The 21,343-nt window shown below is 33.9% G+C and overlaps 2 protein-coding genes across 2 annotated transcripts; both read left to right on the forward strand.

Moving 5' to 3' along the window:
• The first annotated feature begins 5,318 nt into the window (after positions 1–5,318).
• On the forward strand, positions 5,319–11,809 carry LOC107011913 (U3 small nucleolar RNA-associated protein 6 homolog). Its single transcript, XM_015211596.2, has 6 exons — positions 5,319–5,799; positions 6,803–7,459; positions 8,145–8,600; positions 9,691–9,863; positions 10,424–10,607; positions 11,265–11,809. The coding sequence occupies exons 1-6, from the start codon at positions 5,404–5,406 to the stop codon at positions 11,355–11,357; spliced, it is 1,959 nt and encodes a 652-aa protein (XP_015067082.1). The 5' UTR covers positions 5,319–5,403; the 3' UTR covers positions 11,358–11,809.
• Positions 11,810–14,850: 3,041 nt separating this feature from the next.
• Positions 14,851–21,108, forward strand: LOC107008891 (B-cell receptor-associated protein 31). Its single transcript, XM_015208099.2, has 2 exons — positions 14,851–15,152; positions 20,354–21,108. Exons 1-2 carry the CDS (start codon positions 14,867–14,869, stop codon positions 20,734–20,736), a joined length of 669 nt encoding a protein of 222 aa, XP_015063585.1. The 5' UTR covers positions 14,851–14,866; the 3' UTR covers positions 20,737–21,108.
• Positions 21,109–21,343: the final 235 nt, after the last annotated feature.

Consider the following 21,343-nt stretch of genomic DNA (forward strand, 5'->3'; position numbering starts at 1 on the left):
TTAAGGGCATAATGGTCCTTTGACGTATTAATTAAAATAAATCAGATTTGTATTAATCTAATTTAAATCCTATTTGACTTAGTCTTGAATTTAGTCTCCTAATCCTAATAGCACTCTCTCTCTCTCTCACGTTCTCCATATCTCTCTCTTACGTTGGTTTCTGCCAAAAATAAATTCAAGAACTGAAAATATATCAAGAGTTAATCACATTTGAAGAACTCACAAGAATTTTTAAGTAAAAGAAAAAGTAATCAAAACGTCAAGGCTAAGAGAGGTTCGTCGAGTGAGGTGTACGTTGAAGTAAATTGGGAGTGATTTGGAGGAGTTTTCGGGCAGCAACATCAGCGTTTGAACATCGATTAAGGTATGAGTTTCTTCTCTCTTGGCTCCTTTCCCAAGAGGCCCCTTATGATTCAAACTATTCACCTCGAAACTAAGGTTGTTCCCCGTTGCATGCCCCTGTCACTAGCTCCCTATGATCTTAGGTTGGGTATTCTTGTTGGTAGAATTTAGGGATACTTGTTTGTGGTGATGATCTCGTTTCGAGTATGTGTTCATGACTATGTGTTTATATTTTGTGTCTTTTGGGAATATGAATGTAAATACGTATGTATTTGTGTAAGATTGTGATCATGATTTTGAGTTTTTCTTTAGCATGTTAATAGCATAGAGGTTATTCATGTTTTATGTGCAATTAGAGGCTCTTAAAATCGTGATATTCACATGGTTGAAATGCTATAAATTCTAGTTAAAACAAATGATCAAATCATCCCTCTAAACTTGTCTTAAGAACCTTAACGAATGTATAAGAAATAAATGCTAAATTAACCCGTAAAAATGATGTACAAAATTGTGGAGTAATGTTCCCGACCCTGCAAATAAGTTGTAGATGAATTCTCGAAATTTTAAACAAAACAAAAATAAATAAAAATAGGTGAGTTCTGCAGGGATCGAACCCGAGACCTCACCAAAGTAAGCCTTTATAAAAAAAAATGTGCAAGGCGGGGCTCGAACCGGGGGCTGGGGGCCGGCGAAATTCGCAAAGAAAAGAAAAAAAATGGGGCTGGGGGGAATCGAACCCTTGGCCCCTGTATTGCGCGAGAAAAAAAAAAGAAGGAAAAGTTATGGGGGCTGGGGGGGATCGAACACACGACCTGGGGGAAGGAGGAGGAGGAAATCAATTCAGAAAATAAATGGGAGGCGTGTGATTCGAACCCACGACCTCCAGCTACGCGCGAAAGAAAGGAAAAATGGGGAAAAGAAGACGCGAGGCGTGGGAATCGATCCCACGACCTCAAGGCTGAAGGATGAGCGAAATTAATTAAGAAAAGAAGTGAGGCTGTGGGGATTCGATCCCACAAACTCACTGTTGCTCGCCCCATTTAAATAAATTAAAGATACAGCGGCTGTGGGGGTTCGAATCCACCACCTCACAGCCTCATCAGCAAAAAAATAAATATCAAAGGGGTTGTGGGGGCTCGAACCCCCAACCCTTCGGTTAATTAATAGTAAAATTAAAATAGAAAATTTATCCCTTCATGTAAATATTGAGATTTAAATTAGAATTCTAATTAAAATAGAAAATTAATTCTTACATGTTGAGATTTAATTTAGAATTCTAATTAAAATAGAAAATTAATTCTTTCATGTAAATATGGAGATTTAATTTAGAATTCTAATTAAAATAGAAAATTAATTCTTTCATGTAAATACTGAGATTTAATTTAGAATTCTAATTAAAAATAGAAAATTAATTCTTTCATGTAAATATTGAGATTTAATTTAGAATTCTAATTAAAATAGAAAATTAATTATTTCATGAAAATGTTGAGATTTAATTTAGAGTTCTAATGTTATGAATATTAGAAATAAAATCATTGAAAAATATAAATGATATCCAAGTGATTTAAGAATTGGGTTCCCGTGCCCAAACTTTCGTATTGATACATAAGTCATACGTGAGTAAAATATTCAAGAATAATGCCATCTACTTAGATCAAAAATCAAGATCTTGGCATATATACAAGTTATATAAGTCTTGTAATACATAATCTTAGGAAAGTAACAATCACTTAAACGAACTATGAATGAAGCCCCATGGCTTGTACGTATAGACACATAAGTCTAACATACGTTCAAAAATAAGTGAACCTAAGATGTACGTAATGAAATGATGAACTTTAGGAGGGTTAAGTACGAGTGTAAGATACACTAAATGGCCAAGTGCATTGGCATATGATGAGATGAATTATGAAATGAAGAAATGAACATTCACGTAATAAGAGGTGATTAACTATGAAAAACAAAGGTACTAATAATGAAGAATGTGGTGATAATCATGATGTGAGGCTAATGTATATGATGAGAGCAATCTCAAATGAGCCTAAGTAAACGTTACCAATACGTACTCACCAATGAGAGTGTAAGATAATGAAGAGATCAATCTCTATGAACACTCTAATGAAAATATTGAGTTTAAAACACTTAATACTAATGATGAGATGAGAAATCATCTATTGAGGTATGATGTCCTCATACCTGAAGCCAGCTTCCATGATGTATGAGTTGAATGTAATGGAACTTTATACTGAGCACCGATAGGCTAGTTATGAGCGGTGATGCCTTCTTTCGGGAAGGGTGAAGGTTCACGTAACTCTCATGAGATGAGACTGTCCGGCTTGCCGGGTATAAGCCTCCATACATCTCCTAGTCTTTGAACCTATACTGCCAATATAGGGATCTAGCGGGGTTAAATTCCCATATACGCTAGCATGTTATTGAGTCACTTTGGCCGGTGATTCCACCTCTTTTTGGTGTGGGGGATACATTGAATTTCATGATGCTCACATGATCTATGTCGGTTAAAGTTAAAGTTCCTAATGAATGAATGAGGTCAGCCTCAAATGAATATATAAAGAAATGAATGATACCGAAGGTGTTAGGATAGGATAATCAAGAGGTGAGCTAGATTCAGGTAATGACATTAGGTTATTCCTGATCATTGCACAGCAAACCCGATGAAAGTCTTAAACTACATCCTAGGTATAGCTGGTGTTCACACTGGCCTATGAATGAACTGAAATGAGGTACGTATGAATGAATGAAGCAGACTCTGTGTTTGCTAAAGAAGGCTCCCTAGTTGAGGTCCCATATGTTGAGCCCTCATTTTGGAAAGTCTTAAGGTCAAGTCCATGATAACAAGGTCTCATGGCATATGAATGAATAATATGAAAGAAACTATGTGTTATATGTTATGTGCTATATGTAGATATCATGTGTTGTGTGCCATACGATAATTATAATGATGCATGTCGCTCTCATGGCATAGCTTTCTCAATCTCAATTTGGCAAGTCCACCGACTTGACTTTCAAAAATCATGTCGTTAGGAAAAAGCTATTCTTTCTCATGCATGTCCCTGGTGTGTGCTTGCATATACCCATACTTAGTACAAGTGTGTACTAATTCCATACAAACATCTACTTTTAGGTGCAGGCACAGGTGGACGGTAGAGCTACAGGTTCGTTGTTGCAGCTATCCGGACGTCAGCATTCATCCGGAGTTTGGTAGGTCCTCACGCTTTCGAGGATGCTACTGGTTTACATTCTAGCTTAGTTTTAGAGTTGAGCTAGTGGAGCATGTTCCACTAGCGTTTCTTTCCTGTTTTGGTTCAGACGTTGTATTGGTGCTATTTTGGCCGATATACAATTAACACTTAATGAATTATTTCTTTCAGTTGCTTATCTCTTAAATGTTAGATGGTTGATGATGAACGATTACGAAATAAAAAAAAAATATTCAGCAAGTATATTTAAAGAATCAAAAATTTCAAATTTTTCGCTAAAATTAACCTATGTAAAGTAAGAATGACGTAAGTAGGCTTGTTTGCGACCTCTGAGAGGTCAACGACGCCGGTCTCGTCTGGGGTCTACATTCTAGTCGTGACATTATCACCTCTCTGAACTTATTTTTTTTTTATAATTTTGTGCACCTTTTTGGCTTACATGACATCCAAATATTTCTCACACGTCTCAATTGCGTGATGTCACGGAGTGTGCCACGTAAGACCAAAGGTGCAAAAAATTACAAAAAAAAAATAAAATTCAAAGGGTAATAAAACCTTAATTTAGTTAAGATGTATCTCTAAAATTTTGATTATAGTTTAGAAGAATACTTATACATTTTTTCAAGCTAAATAATAAGTGTTCACATATTACATTTAAGAGTTTTCTTTTGTCCTTGAGGGTAAAGAAAGAAATTGTGTTACCTCATTCTTAGTATACACATGGCCCTGTATACCATTATAAACTTGCCAATTAGATCGGTGATCAAATCACTATCTACTTTATAAAAGGAATGATGCTTCACAATTTCAGAGGGCGTTGCAGAAATTTATAATTATAAATCATATGAAGATAAATTAGATGACATAAAAACTATATTAAAAGAAATATATATTATTATATGATACGCAATTGGACCCCTGGCCAAACTATTTACACTCATATCACCTTCCCAATCAAAGTACAATTACGCTTAATCAATAGGGGATTTTGAACCCAAAGTACTATTGAACCCACAAAGTCGTTATACCGACTCCCCTCTTAGAGGTTTTATAAACCCATAGTATTTGCTTTAGGGTTGGTTTTGTTCGAAAAATTTGAAAAAATAAGTGAACCAAACCAACAAATTATATACATCTATTTTGTTATTATACACTCATGCTATAATATTTTTACAAACAATTCTAAGGTTCTTATATACATTTTCATCAATTTTATTTTAATCTATTTATGAAAGCGAAATGTCCAATACGAAAACATTTCTCTTATTGGTTTCATGTATATATATGAGTATCTATGACAATTTTTGATAGGACTAGAAATATCAATGTCTCTTTCTTCTAGGACAAAATGGTGAATTTTGAAGTTTTTTTCATAGTAAATTTAGAGATTGAAAGTTTTATAATGTCCATTATTCTAACTATTATTCGTTTTGAATGGATTGTTGTTACTTTTTCTCCCATCTCGAATAAATCATTGCTTTAATGTATATGGTTAATAACTGAATAATCGAACCAAACCAAATCCATACAATCAAATCGATAAATATATATTATGATTGATTCGGTTTGGCCTTAAGAATTTAAAAGTCAATTAAACTAATTTGATTTTGACCAATAATCGACCCGTAAACACCCCTACATGGTGGTTAGGGAATCAAAAAGTAGTTAGATCCATCAACAAGGTTGCTAAGCCCATATTCATTTTAATGGGCCGGATTAGAAATCAAACAAATGTAGCCCAAATTCAACTTCTATTTTCTTCCCAAACCCTCCTCTTCTCTCTCTGTTTCTACTACAAATACAAAGTACAAAGAAAACAAAGGAAAGAAGAAGAAAATCCATGGCAGATGTTGTACAGTACAAGCTGGAGCGTATGCTCCCTGAGCTCGACGACCTTGAAAAACGCTGTCTTTTTAGCCGCCAGGAAATAGCGGAAATAGTGAAACAGCGCCGGAAATTTGAGTACAGGCTGAAGAGACCTAGTCCATTGAAACAGGATTTTGTAGCATACATTGACTATGAGAAAAGTCTCGATTCTCTAAGACTTCTACGTAAAAAAGCTCAGATGAAAACAACCGGCGATAGAAAGCTGAAAAAGTCTGTTTCAGATTATGCTGGAGTTTCCAGGATTATTGAGATTTATAGGCTCGCCACCACCAGGTTTAAGGGAGATATAGAGCTTTGGTTTCAGTATTTGGAGTTCTGTAGGGAGCGAAGGAACGGTCGAATGAAGAAGGTACGTTTACCTTTGCAGAAACTTGTTTAATTGAAACCTCAAGTTTTGTGTTTTATCCTTCAACTAGTTAATTATTTTATAATCCAGACATTTAGAGAGTTCTTAAATTGTCTAAAAATGTGAAATGACTTGACAAAGTTATTTGGCATTGAGGCATAGTTGATTAGTTGATTCTTGATGAGATTAATATATTATTAAAGAGCAAGCAAGTTCTAAAACATTATTAATGAGTATAATTGAAGGCCAGTTAATTTTTTTTCGTGTCTTTTATTTGATAAAGTTCGATTTGTCGTTGTCCTAGTGTATTAGTTTTGCACTTTCTGCAAACCAGTGAATTTGATCAACTTATTTTCTACATAAAAATCCAAAGCTGCAGGGTTTTAATGTGTACTTTTGAATATAATTGTAAATCAAGGCAGTGAACATACTAAACCTTGATTACAAAGTTGGTTTACAAGTTATTCTGGGTAAAGTTTCTAGCTTTGACTCTTTTACTTTTCTTAGGATTTAACTATCAATATATATTTCTTAATCATTGGTTGTCCTACCTGTATTTATGCACACACATATGGTCATTTGCAACCTGGCAAATGGAAAAAATCTGTCTGGGGTTGATTTTCCTCTTATATTATGAGTTCCAATAGCACAGAGTTCTCTGAAAATGGATAGGTTGTTTGTTTGACTGAAAAAGAGCTTTGAGCGCTTGTTCTTGCATAAAGCGCATCTGATAACTCTTGATAATTAAAACCTGCTACTGCTAGAGTCTAACTGGGGTACAGGTTGTGGAGAAAGCTGATAAAACTAAGTGAATAGCTAACCAAGGCTCTTTCCTATATGCTAGATATATATTTAATCAGATTAAGTTCTGCCAATGGTTCAAGTAGGATTTGGAGCATGAGAGTGTCTTAACTTGGACGGCTTTCTTTGTGTAAAATCATTAAATGTTGAGAAACTGTGCTCTCAGGTGTCTTATGCTGTTCTCATGCCTTTTGTTCTTCAATAGGCCCTTGCGCAGGTAATCAGGTTTCATCCTAAGGTGCCTGGAGTATGGATATATGCTGCAGCTTGGGAATTTGATAACAACCTAAATGCTGCTGCTGCTCGTGCCCTAATGCATAGCGGCTTGAGAGCATGTCCAACTTCTGAGGATCTTTGGGTAGAATATCTCCGAATGGAGCTAACATACCTAAATAAATTAAAGGCACGCAAAGTTGTGCTAGGAGAGGATGAGGGAACACTAGCTCGTTCTGGCAATAGTGCTAAAGAGGAACAGTGGAGAGATGAGAACAAGGAATTATTTATTGTCCTTGATGATAAAAGAGAGGAAGACAAATTATCCAACCTTCACGACGGAGACTCTAAGGAAAAATTAGATTTGTTTAGGGAACAAGGTTTAAGTGTTCTCCAGACAGTTTATGGTGGTTCTATTAAAGCCCTCCCTTCCAGTTTCAGTTTAAGAACAAAGTTTCTTGACATACTAGAAGCAACAGATTTAGGTCATTCAGAAGATATGCGAAATGAAATACTTGCTGATATGAAACGGGACTTCTCAAAAGAACCAAAATATTGGGATTGGCTTGCAAGACAGGAAGTGATTGATCTTAATAATCCAGAGACTACTGAAGCAATGACAGTTGATCAGTTAAGCAGCGCTATTCAGGTAATTCTAAACCTTAGTTGATCCACATGTTCGATTTTGATGTTATAATCTAATTCCTGTATTGCCTGTAATGTGATAATTTCTGGATCTTTCATGTCTAAGATCACGTTAAAAGGACATATGTTTGCCAGAAACTTAGGCTTGCTATTTATAAATGAAGGTTCTTAATTCCTTAATAATCCTCAATCATTGTTTACTTCAATTCTTCAGTCTAAGGAAAAAGTGGCATTAATTCTGTAATTACCTCCTCTGAGAGTTCGTCTTCTAGCTTGGTTGGAAGATTGTTCCGTTCATGTGCAACAGAGCGTGCTATTTGAACTTTACTGTTGTGGACAATTTTATACTTATCCAATGGCTAAATCAGATGACATATACCAAAAGTCTTTGGTTGCACATGGAACATTACGAGGCTTGTGCTTTACTGTTTGAGATCTTCCTTTCCTTTAGTTTTATGATTTGATTCACTCTTTCAGTGCACTGGTAGTAAATCACTGTTTTACAGAATAGCCTGTATAATTTCTCCGTTCATTAGCAGGTGCAGGCAACTGTATGTTCTTGAGCGACAAATTCTGATATACTTTTTGTGGGCTCGAGTGGGGTGGGGGGTTGGTTCATTATCGGCAGTACTCCTTTTATGGTGTATATCTGTACCCTGCTGACAAGACTACCCACATTGATTCTGTAGGTTTATGAGGAGGGTTTAAAAATTGTACCTTCAGCTTCAATGTTTGATTGTTATGCAAAGTTCCTGATGGACGTCATCCATTTTAAAAACAAGGGAAGTCAATCTTCTGAGCTCTTCAGTACAGCTAGTCATGCTATGGATCCTATTTCACATCTCTTGGTAGTATATGAAAAGGCTGAAACCATGGGGTGCATCACAGAAGATCTTGCTTGCCAGCATGTTTCTTTTCTACTGCAACTTGGGAAAGTAGATGAAGCTAAGACTTTGGCGGAGAAATTGTGTTCTGGAAAATTTTCAGAAGCAGTGCAGCTATGGGCTTTACGATTCTCAATAGAAATGAGATTTATCCAGAAGAACTCTACTCCAAATAAGGCAGCTCTGTCTTCTATCTTTGAACCCATGAGAAATGCTTTGTTGAAACTTCCCATATCAGAAGCAGAAACTATATGGCTTATGGTAGGCCAACGCTTTTATCTTCTCCTGTTTAGAGTCTTCTTCATGCATTATAAGATGGTGATAGAAACTGTATTGCTCCTTCTGACTTAGCTGTGATAGATGATATCTTGTTTTCCAGTTGCATATATCAATATTTCTTCTGCTAATACATTTTTGGCGTAAAGGAAATTATGTAGATGAAACTGAATCCTTACTAGATATTATAGAGTACTTGTAAGCTGACCAAGGATACATCTTTTGCTTCTTTTTAACATGTAAATTCACCATCTTTGTACTGATGATTAATATAGTGTTTCTTTTTTTAAAAAAACACTTTTGCTATTTGAATAGATTCTTTTGTGAGCATTGAGGCTTGATACAACACTACATATAAGATGCAAGTCTGGGCAGTGCTTATATTTCAGTGGATTCCATTTAGTGCACTTTATGTTGAGTATGTTAGAGATGTATCAGTGGTTGAGACATGGACATGGCTACACCATTTGACTATCATTTGTGTTGTGCTTTTAATTTTCTTTTGATTTTGTAGAATAGGGAAGCATTTGTTGAGGGCTTCATGTGATTACATATGTGAATACAAGTCTGAGCAGTCTTTATATGTTTGCAGATCCCATTGAGTTCAGTGTATGTTACATTGTTGAGCATGTTAGCATGTTAGAGATGTATAAGTAAATGACGGATGCATGAGGCATCACAGTTTCACTATTGGTTGTGTTTTGGGCATAGATTTGCATTCATAAATAGTGCGGGATTCGTCCATGTCTATGTGAAACTAAACTAATATTACCCAACAGAAACATTGATATTTTCTCTGTAGTTGTTTGGATGGAAGGTCGCTGTGCCAAAATAAAATAAAAATAGGACCTCTTGGAGCCAGTTCCATGGTATTTTGATCAAGCACATGAATTTTCTTCGTTTATCATTTTAATTTTTCTTTCAAGTAATATTGTTACATGCCATTCTGTCTGATTTCCTTCTATGCTTTAGTTTTACTAGTGTTGAATGAGTGGAATGTTAATGAGCTTGAACTTCATAGATCCATTTACTCCCAAAAAAATCTTAAGATCCACTTTCATTACATATTATGCAGGCGCTCAAATATTTTTCCACTCATAAGAAATTCTTTGACAAGTTGGTTGAGACTTCTATATCTTTACTGGCCAAAGATGGTGGAAGTGATGATGGTTTTTCCCTCTCTGCTACCATCGTCAATTTTGTTCTGCAAAGGGATGGACTTGGGAGTGCTAGAGAGTTGTATAAGAGGTATGCTACTGCTGATTGATTATTGCCATGTATATATTATTGCAAACATCTATGTTTGATAAACTGTTCTTTTATAGTAAATGTGCTCCTGTACGTTAACCTAAAGAAAGATTTGTTTAAGAGCGTGGTAAGAATGTGCTGACATCTATCTTTAGCCCACTTTTTTAAGGTTAAGGGAATACAGTCTACAAAATGAACCCTCTTCCAACTGGATCATTTTATGAACAAATCATAGTCCTTCATTATTGCGTTAGCTAATCAATTGTTTTCTAAAGTTGGTTTAGGAAATTAGGTACCATGTTTGTTCACTTGCTTACTAGTATCAAAAAGATTAACCTGGTGCAACTCTTACTTGATATTGTGTCCTTTAAAATTGAAGGACTTCCAAGTGTTGAGTGATATAAGGGTTTTCTTCAGTCTTAAAACTTTGTTATCAAGTATTATTTAATCAAAACTTCTTCCGATGTGTGGGATAAAATTTAGGGGTGCTGAGATGGTAGATGATGTTTCATTTTTCTTTATATAGGTACATGTTGACTGACATTGACTGCCTTGTGCAGATTTCTTGCTTTACCGCATCCAGGACTTTCTTTGTACAGGAATTGCATTGAGCTGGAATTGAACCTTGCGTCTAGTGGAGATAAGATTAGTCTTGGAAATGTGCGAAAACTATTTGAAACTTCACTTACAACTTATGATCAAGATGTCAGATTGTGGCAAGACTATTATAATATGGAAGTCAAGGTACGCGATATTTCCTTCTCCTCCTCCTTTGGCGAACAAATTATTTTTCTCACTAAATAGTTAGCAGAAGATGTTCAGAGATATGCTGGGAATTAGAGGAAAAAGGTGTGCGCTGTTTCAACTCCAGTTGTTAACCTAAAAAGAAGTGCCTTCTTAAATGATCACATATCTTGGCATGGTTATAAGTCATGAGTTCTTAAGTCTTATTGTCAGTGCAACAGCAGTTATTTTCGATTGGTTCATGATAAAGAATCATGCCGATGAACATAAAATTAAAAAAATACTAATGTCCTCTCTCTAATAGTGATATATTCAAGAGTTATCCTCCTCTGCCTATTATTTATTCATTTTTTGGGGGGAGGTTTTTTTATGCTGGGGTGGTCAGCCTTTGGAGTCAAGTAGCATTTCTAGTATTTCAAGGCATTGTTTAATTGGCTTAACTCATTAGTGTAAGTAATGATGTGTGTTGTGCCACTAATTATTTACCTATGCTTTTGTAAAAGATTATGATCCAGCGATTGTTGAAGGTAGTGGGGAGGTTTCTTAAATGGGCGTTGGGTGTGGAAGTATTTGCTGCTGCTATTTATTAGTATGTACTAATTTTGTGATGTTACTCATGGTCTGATTCTTTTTTTTTTCCTTGAAACTACTGTTCAGTTGGGAACATCAGAAACTGCAGCAGCCATTCACTGGCGAGCACGGAAAACCCTGAAGAAGAGTATTTCCCTTCTACCCTCACTGAATATGTGATCAATCTCATGTGTGAATACTGTCAAAATTTTGACTTGGGAATGAATACTTTGAGCAAGTAATATAACCAAAGTTCTCTGTGGAGGTCTGGCTAATGTGATTTCTTAAGCGGTGCACCATCTCATATATCATTGAGCTGCCAATCTTGATCTACATCACACTTTGCGGTATTGGTTCTCTTTCGATGACATGCTTTAGGATCTTATGTCACTGTTAAAAGAGCTTCCCTATTTTCTTAGGCAGGACCTTGGCAACAACTGCTTTTAGGAGAGCTATTGTCATCTGTTATTCAATTTTCTTGACCTCTCAAACTAGTTGGAACGACAATTTTGTAGACAAGCACCTTTAGCTTTGTGTGTCAAACAGACATTGTACCATTTCTATCAAGAAAGCCTTCATATGGTTTCTTCTAATTTCAAGTGTTCAAATATATAGTAATATTTTCATGTTGAGTTCTAGTTCCTTGATCCACTATTTATGCCATAAACTAAATTTCTCAAGATTGCACTTAATTTTGTGCATAAGTTGATTCTTGTCTAGTCATTTGTCCCTTATTTATGACATGTTAAGAATTTGATTTATGTACACTATTTGTCGATCATCAAAACTTCGAATTCAACATAGCTCAAAAATAATAAAAGTAAAACTAATAAGACATAATTATAGACTTATGCTACAAATGACATCAATTCACAAACGAAACTTGAAAAAATAAATAACGAACACCATGTTTGAATAAAAAGAATTCTTCAACGTTTATGGTTGCTTTAAAATGACAAATGGTAATACATTGACACAATATTTCCTCTTATAGAAATACACAATATTCTTAAAGATGATTTCTCTTGCTATACTAATTTTATTAATCAAGTACAGGAGAAGTGTTTTTAATTTTTATATTTGAATAAGTAATTGTATCAACAATTAAAATTTGAAACCTATTTTCAACCCTTCTACCTTTTATTATTTATATACACCAAAAAACCATTAATATCGAACAATTTAGACAGACATAATTTTACCTAGTGCAGTATGTTTGGAAGTATAATCGAGCTTGAATTAAATCAAATTTCAATCTAGCCTTTAATATTTAGTTATGTGCCTAACTAGTCTATTGGGAAAAAAAATGTATTCATATAAGTAGTAAAGTAGGTATATCAGTAGTATTTTCAATTCGATGAGCCAAAATGAATTGTAGTTGGAAGCTAGTGTTTAGCTCAACAATTAAGTTGTTTAGGTACAAGTTAGCTATTACAGGCACTTAGTTTTTATATTCGGTATTTGATATTCATATCGAAGAATGAAAGAGTATTTAACACTTCAGTACAATCCTTGTTGGTGCAGAAGCTTCCTCTTCACCGTATGCTTATTTTCCTCTTACACTATCACATATGTTATTAGTCCCTCCGTTCTTCTTTCTATGTCACCGTTTTAGATTTCACGTCTCTCAAGAGATTAGGTAAATTTATCATCCTAGTATAGTGTCCTTTTGAAACCAAATTTTCAATAAGTGAATATAAATTAATTTAATTTGATTAATTAAACTGACTAATAAATATGAATTAATCATTTAGTTGTCCAATATTAATTAAATTTATATTTTTAAGGACAATAACTTTTAAGGATAAAATAGGAAAAATTAATGTTATTCATATGTTGATTTTATAAAATAAAAAATATTAATGATTATCTATTTTTAAGAAGGCAATATATAAATTGGAACATAAAAGAGTAGTAAAATAAGAAAAAAAGGGAACTTGTAATCTTACTTCTTGTTGTAATGGTAACAAATTGCCAATAGAGAAATTCTATTGGAGTATGTAGAAACATTAAATTGTTGAAATTTTTATTATTGATACTCCCAAGGCATGAATGCCTATAACAAAATTAAGGTAATAAATACTCCACACCCCTTTTCCTCAATTCACTTTTATACATAATTTAAAAGAAAAAAAATTCAATTTGCTTTTGTTAAATAAAAATAACTTAATATGTTATAAAAAAAGATAACCATTAAAATAGGCCGGGGTCTGGGGAGCATTTATTAAATGTTTATTTTATTGAATCTCCCTCACACTATATGTACTTTAAGATTTTTAATTGATTATTAATATTCTATATAATTACTTAAAAATAAAAAATAATATTAAAAGAAAATAAAATAATAGCTCAAGTATAGAAAAATAAATTATTTTTTCTTTTCAAAGGGGAACAACAATTCTAACTTGAGTACCATAAATTTGAATCCATTACAATTTTGACTATTGTTGAACGATTGAACTTCTCCACTCATTTATTTATTAATGTGAAAACAAAATTCTGTTTAATTTAATCTTAATGGAAGATTCTATCATTTGATATAATTTATTCCAAACCAGAACAAACAAACAAATTACTTATTTTAGGATTTACTTTTTTTTTTTAATTCATAAAAAGTAAAGCAATCACATGTACAAAAGGATTTATTAGCCTCATTTACAAGTCAATTTAGGCTTATATTATACTAGCTGTCACATTTTAATTGGCAAGGTTGGTAAAAGTTTTCGTTTCAAAAGAATTACTATTAATTATAAATCAAAGATAAAAGTAACTAATTTTGTGTTATTTTGCCTTTAATATTAAACTTGCTTTTAGACACACCGTATAAAATTATGATTTCAAATTTATATATGCAATTTGAAATTATAATTACAAATCTCATTCTCTCTAAAAAGAAAAAAAACATGACTTTGAGATTTCAAATCACTATTTTTAATTTTTTTTAAATATAAACTTAACTCATGAATTTATATTTTGTAAAAAAAGAAGAAGAAGAAGACGACTCATCAATTTAACTTTAAAAAACTCATGCTTAGCGTTAAAAGATTATTCATACTATATAACTTTTTTTGTATTAAAAAATTTAATATTTACTACTATCATTGACTAGTAGATCTTTATAAAATTTTATGTATTAATCTGAAAATTTGTAAATGCGAATATTTATTTATAAAGAAACATGAATTAGCTATTTATCTTGGCTAATTTTTTTTTTTGATATCTTGTTTATTCAATAAAATTGTATAACAATTGAATTTTTTTTAATAGTTTTCATAACTTATGAATTGTTCATATTTTTATATATATAAAATACAACTTAAAAGAAATTCACCAATTGTTACAAAACTTAAAGTATCTATCTGAGATTTATTTATTAAATTAATCTTATTAATTATATGTTAAAAATCTAAATTTGACTAATAATATAATTAATAATAAAATACTACTACTTATTTTTAAAATAAAAAAAATAAAATAAAATGAAAATGGAAGTATTAAAGAAGCCCCAAACCCAGTACACCAACCAAGAATATTCAATTTACATTTCTAAAAAGTTGAAGGACCTGAGTGTAATTAAGAGTTGTATACATAAATGCAATTGAAGATGCAAAAACCTCTCCAAATCAAATTCTTCTTCTTTTCTTCGTGGTGGTCGCCCTTGTCAGCTGACTCTGAAATCGATTTGAATTATGATTCAGTTACTTTTCACTTTGATTTTTGCTGAAATGGCATTAATCATCATCTTCGTCTTCAAAACGCCATTAAGGAAGCTTGTTATAATGGGGCTTGATCGAGTGAAGAGAGGACGAGGACCAATCATTGTGAAAACTGTTGCTGGAACTGTCTTCGTGGTTATGATGTCTACAATCTACAGTGTTGCATCGATCCACACGCGATGGGTTGATGAAGGTGGTGATATTACTCCTACTGATCAGATTCTTTTGGCTCAACATCTTCTAGAAGCTTCTCTTATGGGTAACTGAACTCTCATCTTCTATCTCCCTAATTTAATTTACCAGTTTTGATGTTGACTTATTTAACCGATGTGATTATACTATTTGCACCGTTCCAATTTATTCGGCACCTTTGGATTTCGAGAGTCAACGTGTTTTAAATATTTTAATAAATTTTATTCTAAAATCTTAATTTCTTATGTGAATTAATGGTCAAAACTAAAATTAAACTATCGAAATCCAAAAGTGCCACAATTTGACTGATGAAGTATTAGTATTTCTGAAACTTATGGATGTAAATTAATTAATTGATAATTAAATTTATATAAAATATGTGTGCGTGGACTGCAACATTGTGCTAGTAGAGGCAGATTCCGGATTTGGAGGTAGTAGGTATACAGATTCTCAGATGTTCCTTCAAATTTGTTGTATGCATAAACAACATAGTTTGAGGCCTCATTTGTTTGTACTTAGGTCTAAATCTGAGTGGTTCAAACCTTAGGTCATTAAGTGTATTTTTTATATGAAAGTTAGCACTCGCTCGGTGTAATAGATCTTGATCATTATTTACTAAGTCTTAATATTATTAACATATATTTTTGTGTGGATAATTTTCACCACCACCTCTATCCACCACCTCTAGCACCACTTTTACCACTGACAACGAGTATTGTCACTCACTACCACACCTACCACCTCTGTAATTATTATATGCAATGCTGCCATCACCGTCTCCACCAACACTACCAAGCACGACCACCGCCACGACCAATTCCTACTACTAACAACCTCCACCATCACAACTATCACCAAATTCCACCAACACCATTGTCAACCACCACTACCAATACCACCAACTGTTAATATCAACCAACTCCACCACTAGTACCAATTCCGCCAACTGCTAACATCAACCAACTCCACCATCACAACCACCATTACCATTGTCGCGCCAGTCACTACAACACTAACCACCTCCACCATCAAAATTACCATCAGCACCATACCAACCGCCACCATTGCATCGCTTACTACAACCATAACCACTTCTACCATCACAACTATCACCATCACCATTACTAGCCATTGACACTACCTGTCACCACCACCACCACAAACCATCTCCACCATTACTAGCAAACATAAAGTTACATTCTTTATATCAAATAATGATTTATTTTATTAAATTTATGTTTTTTCCTAATATTTAATTAATTTTTATTCAAATTATATATTTCTTATGTTTAAAAATAAATAATTTATGCACATTCAGATGTTGAAAAACAAAGAGTCTTAATTTTAAAAAAAAATTAGTTTCAAAAAAAACAAACAGTCTGTATCACTCAGTGTCCAGATCTAGAGCAACATTTTATCATTTAAATGTGCATTCAGATTCAAATGTCTTTATCTCAATGCAAACAAATGAGGCTTGAGTATGAGATAGTAGTGTACTTCTTCTCAAAGCAAAAGGTGTAAAACAACAATAAGGTTCATGGGGCTTGAAGCGAATATGGTGAAGCAAAGTGCATGCTTCATTGAAGTGAAACACAAAGTTTACAGAAAATTAAAATTACCATAAAGATAAAATCAAAATCCTCAAAAGTTGAGATTTAGAAACCGACATCTTCTCGTTGGGATCACTTTTTGCATCATCATTGACGCGTACGCTTCTCTGAAATGTATGGCTTCATGCATGAAGCTATAACTCCTAAATCATCGCTTCATCGCTTTACGCAATGAAACAATGGCTTTTACAGCACATGCCGTGCACGTGCATCCACCGCTTGTATGCAGTATCAGCTCTCCAGCATGCAAACAGTGGGTTCACCTGCACTACCATCTCAGACTCAAACTATAGACATTCATGTATATTAGATATACACACATATGTATGTAGAAATCCACCTACCTATAAATAAACCTTCCTCTTGTTCTGTTTTTGGAAATTCAATCCCCTCTTCTACGATACTTTTCTTTTTCCTTGTGTTTTCTAGTATATCTATTTTGCTTCATTGTTGTCTGTATTGCTGCATTTATAAATTGAAACTTTTCTCTTTATCCCTGCAACTTTTGAACTGAATGATTTGAGTTATTGTTCATATGTATACTGCTTCTGAAGTATGAGTAAGCATCAGTGATTTACTAGGAATTACAGCTTTTATAGTTTGTTTATTCAGTGAAGCTTATACCTTTTATTTCATTTTGTATATAGTCCATACTAATGAAGGTCTAATTGATCTGAATAATGTTGACTTTTTCAGTTTGTTAGCTTAAGTGTCAAATTAAAGTTTGATTCTCTAGTTCTTTTTGAGAACCTTGTTATATGATAGTGGTTCTATTCAGTCCTCTCCAAACAATGCTTTATTACTTTTGATAAGTGACTACTTATGAGTAGTTCATGACGATCTGTGTATCAATGATTGAATTGGACATGCTAAAAACTTTAAATGCTAGTTTGACACATTCTTTTTGCACAACAACTGTTGTCGACCTTATTATCCTCTGCTGTATAGAATCGTCGATCTTCACTTCTTTAAGCATAGGGTGTTAGAAAAAATGTTCAGAAAGCATAATTTTTGTTCTTTTAAAAAGGGAGGAAACCTCAATACCTCATTTATTTTGGTAAAACTGCGGTTTAGAATGGAGTGGTGGAGATCCTGCCTTTACAGTCAACTTTGCAAACTTATGCATGTTTTCTTCACCTGTGGCATCTGGCTATAGGCCAGTCAGTGCACATTATGAATACTAGATAAAAGATTACTTCCTTCATCCCGTTTTCGTTTTTTAGTTTGTCCCAAAGAATGCTACATTTTCCTTCGTAGAAACTATATAAGCTTATCATTCCCATGTTACCATTAATGACAGGATTTTTTAGTTCTCTCTTGATATAAAACTTATTTCTTTTATACAGGGATACAAAATAAAAAGTCATTTAAAACTCTAACCACCACTCATTTAAAAGATAACTTTGGTACTTTTCATATAATTAGCTTATATGTTAAAATTATTTTTAAATTTTTAACTCCCTGTCTAGCTAAGACCTTAAAGGAGGGAGTACTATGTTGGTACTGTAGTTGAATATAAACTGCCACGTGAATATGCTGTGACTTTACTTCTGCCTTCCTCTACAAATTACTTCCGACCAAAAATTGATATCTTATCCGTAGAAGGGTGTAATGGAATAATGATCTATGGATTATACTCACTTGATAAAATTCTATTTGATCTGTTCTTCACTGTCTGCATCTCAACCACTCTCCTTCACTTTGATTCTTTTTTTTCTTATCTTTTGGGGGAGGGGTTGATCTATATCTGTGATAGCCTTATCTGTTGGTTTTTGTATTTAATTATATGTTATACGTTTGTATTCAATAATTTGTTTTATTAATTCTTTACAAAGACATGCCGAGGGTGCTCCGGAAAGGCAATTTATTTTTCATTCAAAGCAATCTTATTAAGGTGTTCTTAAGTCAGCATTTAGCAACTATTTGATATGAGAATGGATGATTTGAGTGCAACCACAAATACAATCTACTTTTATGTTCTAGTCACTACTCTGCCTTCTGCTGTTCTAGTTAATTGATTATTCAACTCTTATGAGAAGGAAGGAGAAGGTACACATTCAAACATGTCATGGCCTGGTGTTGACCTTTCTGGGCTGTTTATTTCTAAGCTAGAGTTTTTCTTAAGCTGAGATGTTTCACTAGGCATTCTGCCAGGTTCTTGAATCAGGACATTATCACTGAGATAGTTCTGAAACTTGCATCTGTGAAATTACATTTGTTCTTACTGTCTAGATGAACTACGTTCTCATCCTTGCCTTGTTCTCTCTCGTGATTGCCAGCAGAGGCAGATCTAGAACTTGAGGTTCTGGTTGCCCACTATCGTGAACGTAGGTGTTGCCATTTACTTGATCCAAATAGAGTACATTTGATCTGTATGACCAACTTTGGGTTTCGGTTTGTGTTATCTTTTTCTTTTTATATATAAAGACAAATAACTGAATGAAAAAATGTAATAATTATGACAATTTGGCTCAAGGCATACAGCTTAGAAGAGGGAAACTATTTATCTTTTATGCTTAAAATAAAGAGAGAAAATGCAATTCGTCAAAATTTAATAAAAGAAAAAAGGTCAACAAAGATTAAGTTAAAAAGTTTTAAAATTAAGATACCATGTTGATGTGTGCACCAGATAGGAATTAAAGACGAGTCCTTGAGAGTAAAACTTGATCCTTCACCACTGGCACCTTTCTTTCTATCAGTTCTCCAGGTGGCACGATCATTATTTATTCTATTTCTTATATGTATGTACACATACAAAGTCTCAGCCGTCTTTTAGAGTGATACCCGTAAAGAGAGTTATCTTGCTGTGGATTGGTTATATGGGTATTTAATATATAAGAGTAATGCTAGACTCTTCCCTTGTTTTGGATTTGGAAGTTTTCAATCAAAAGGATTAGAAGTTTAGACTAGGAAGAATCTCAAGGAAATGGGCTACTAGAGCTTTGATCTAGTGGTAAGAACGTAAGATATAGTGTGTGGGTTAGGAGCATGTCATAGGTTTAAACCTTCCGCAGACTGAAGTTTGGTATTTTAATGGGGAAGGGTAGTGGGGAAAAGCCTGTTAGCCATTGAATTTCAAACCGTGTGCCACTAGCCCTCATGGATTTATTGGTTTTGGAAAAAATATTGTTGGGAAATGCTCATGAATCAAGATAGAAAAATTGGAAGAACATTCCTGCATGGACATGGTTTTTGCGAGCTATTGATTCTTTTCAAGTCATCTTGTCACAATGATGCATAAATGTCACTAATGATGGTTATGTTTCCACTGTTACTGCTATGAGATGTGAAATGAGCTATCAACTGATAGTTATTCTCTTTTTCGCAAAATTATTAGTGTTTAAGTATATTTAGATGTGTATGTAGTAATTGTAAAATGTTATTTACAAGTTCTTTCTCACTTGCAATCAACTTGATATCTTCCCTTTTGAGGTTTCTCTACAGCCTGGTCTTATAGTAAACATGAAGTTATTCACTTGAGAATTTTCTTAGTATTTATGGACTGATGCTGGCAATTGTATGGCATGTAACCTTGACTTCTTTTTAGTGTGTCTTGAAAGACATCTGACTTGATGGAGATCTATTGCATTTTATCCGAGTTCCCAGTTTCTTTTGGTGTTGTTCGACTTTTGGGTTTCACAATTAACCTTTTGTGCAGGATTCTCCCTCTTCCTTGCCTTTATGATTGATAGACTACACCATTATATAAGAGAACTTAGTATGAGGAGGAAGACGATGGAAGCTGTGAAAAAGCAAAACAGAGCCTTTGAGGATGGGAAGAATGGGGCTTCAGAGGAGATCAAAACTTTGGAGGGAGAGGCAAGTGCATTGCGTGAAAAAATTAGGCAGCTGGAGTTAGAACTGGAGGAGAAGGCCAAAGAAGCAAGCAGTGCTGAAGCCAATGCAGGTGCTCTAAAAAAGCAGTCAGAAGGATTTCTTCTTGAATATGACCGGTTACTTGAGGAAAACCAAAACCTTCGTTCTCAATTGCAATCACTGGATCGTACATTGTCACGTTCTGATAGCAAGAAGGTTTCATAAAGAACCATGTCCCAGTCCTGTGAAAAGACCTGCAATTTCTATGATGATTTTGTCACTACCTTGGTAAGTCCCTGCTCAAAAGCTGGACGATAAAGTGTGAGAATGCAAAGCTCTGAGAGGGTTTTTCATTTTTCTCTATCACAGTCTTCATGTCGTAATGCAAAAGGGGTTTAAACATTATGAATACTAGAATTTTCTTCTTTCAACGTATAGTATTACTCTATCACCAGGAAATGTGATCCGTCTCTGCTGTCATTCCAACTTTTTAACTCTCACTTTAGCTCAAAAAAGTTGTCCTAAATTAACTGTCATTTTAGGAAATCAAAGACTATAGTTGACAACTTATTTTAGTTAGACCTTAACATTAAACTACTTTTTCTGTCCACAGTTACTTATCCTCTATTCATTTTTACTTGTCCAGTTTGGAGATTACTTTACCAATTTTACCGTATAATCATTTCCCAGTGAAAACATTGAATTTACTATATATTTTATTTAAAGGGTGATAGAATAAGATTGTCGTTCTTGCTAAGAGACGTGGCTGAGGCGAATACTGGACATTAAATTTAGCTTCACGTATTTGGCCGCCCGATGACTTCTGTTAAGT

This window comes from Solanum pennellii, chromosome 2 (genome assembly GCF_001406875.1).
Source record: "Solanum pennellii chromosome 2, SPENNV200".
Classification (NCBI taxonomy): Eukaryota; Viridiplantae; Streptophyta; class Magnoliopsida; order Solanales; family Solanaceae; genus Solanum; species Solanum pennellii.

Bases quoted from the DNA above. Each gene is read 5' to 3' on its own strand.
- LOC107008891 (XM_015208099.2), top strand. From the start codon at position 14,867: ATGATTCAGTTACTTTTCACTTTGATTTTTGCTGAAATGGCATTAATC. The intron at 15,153-20,353 runs GTAACTGAACTC...CCTTTTGTGCAG, and splicing joins TCTAGAAGCTTCTCTTATGG to GATTCTCCCTCTTCCTTGCC.
- LOC107011913 (XM_015211596.2), top strand. From the start codon at position 5,404: ATGGCAGATGTTGTACAGTACAAGCTGGAGCGTATGCTCCCTGAGCTC. The intron at 7,460-8,144 runs GTAATTCTAAAC...TTGATTCTGTAG, and splicing joins AGTTAAGCAGCGCTATTCAG to GTTTATGAGGAGGGTTTAAA. The intron at 8,601-9,690 runs GTAGGCCAACGC...CATATTATGCAG, and splicing joins CAGAAACTATATGGCTTATG to GCGCTCAAATATTTTTCCAC.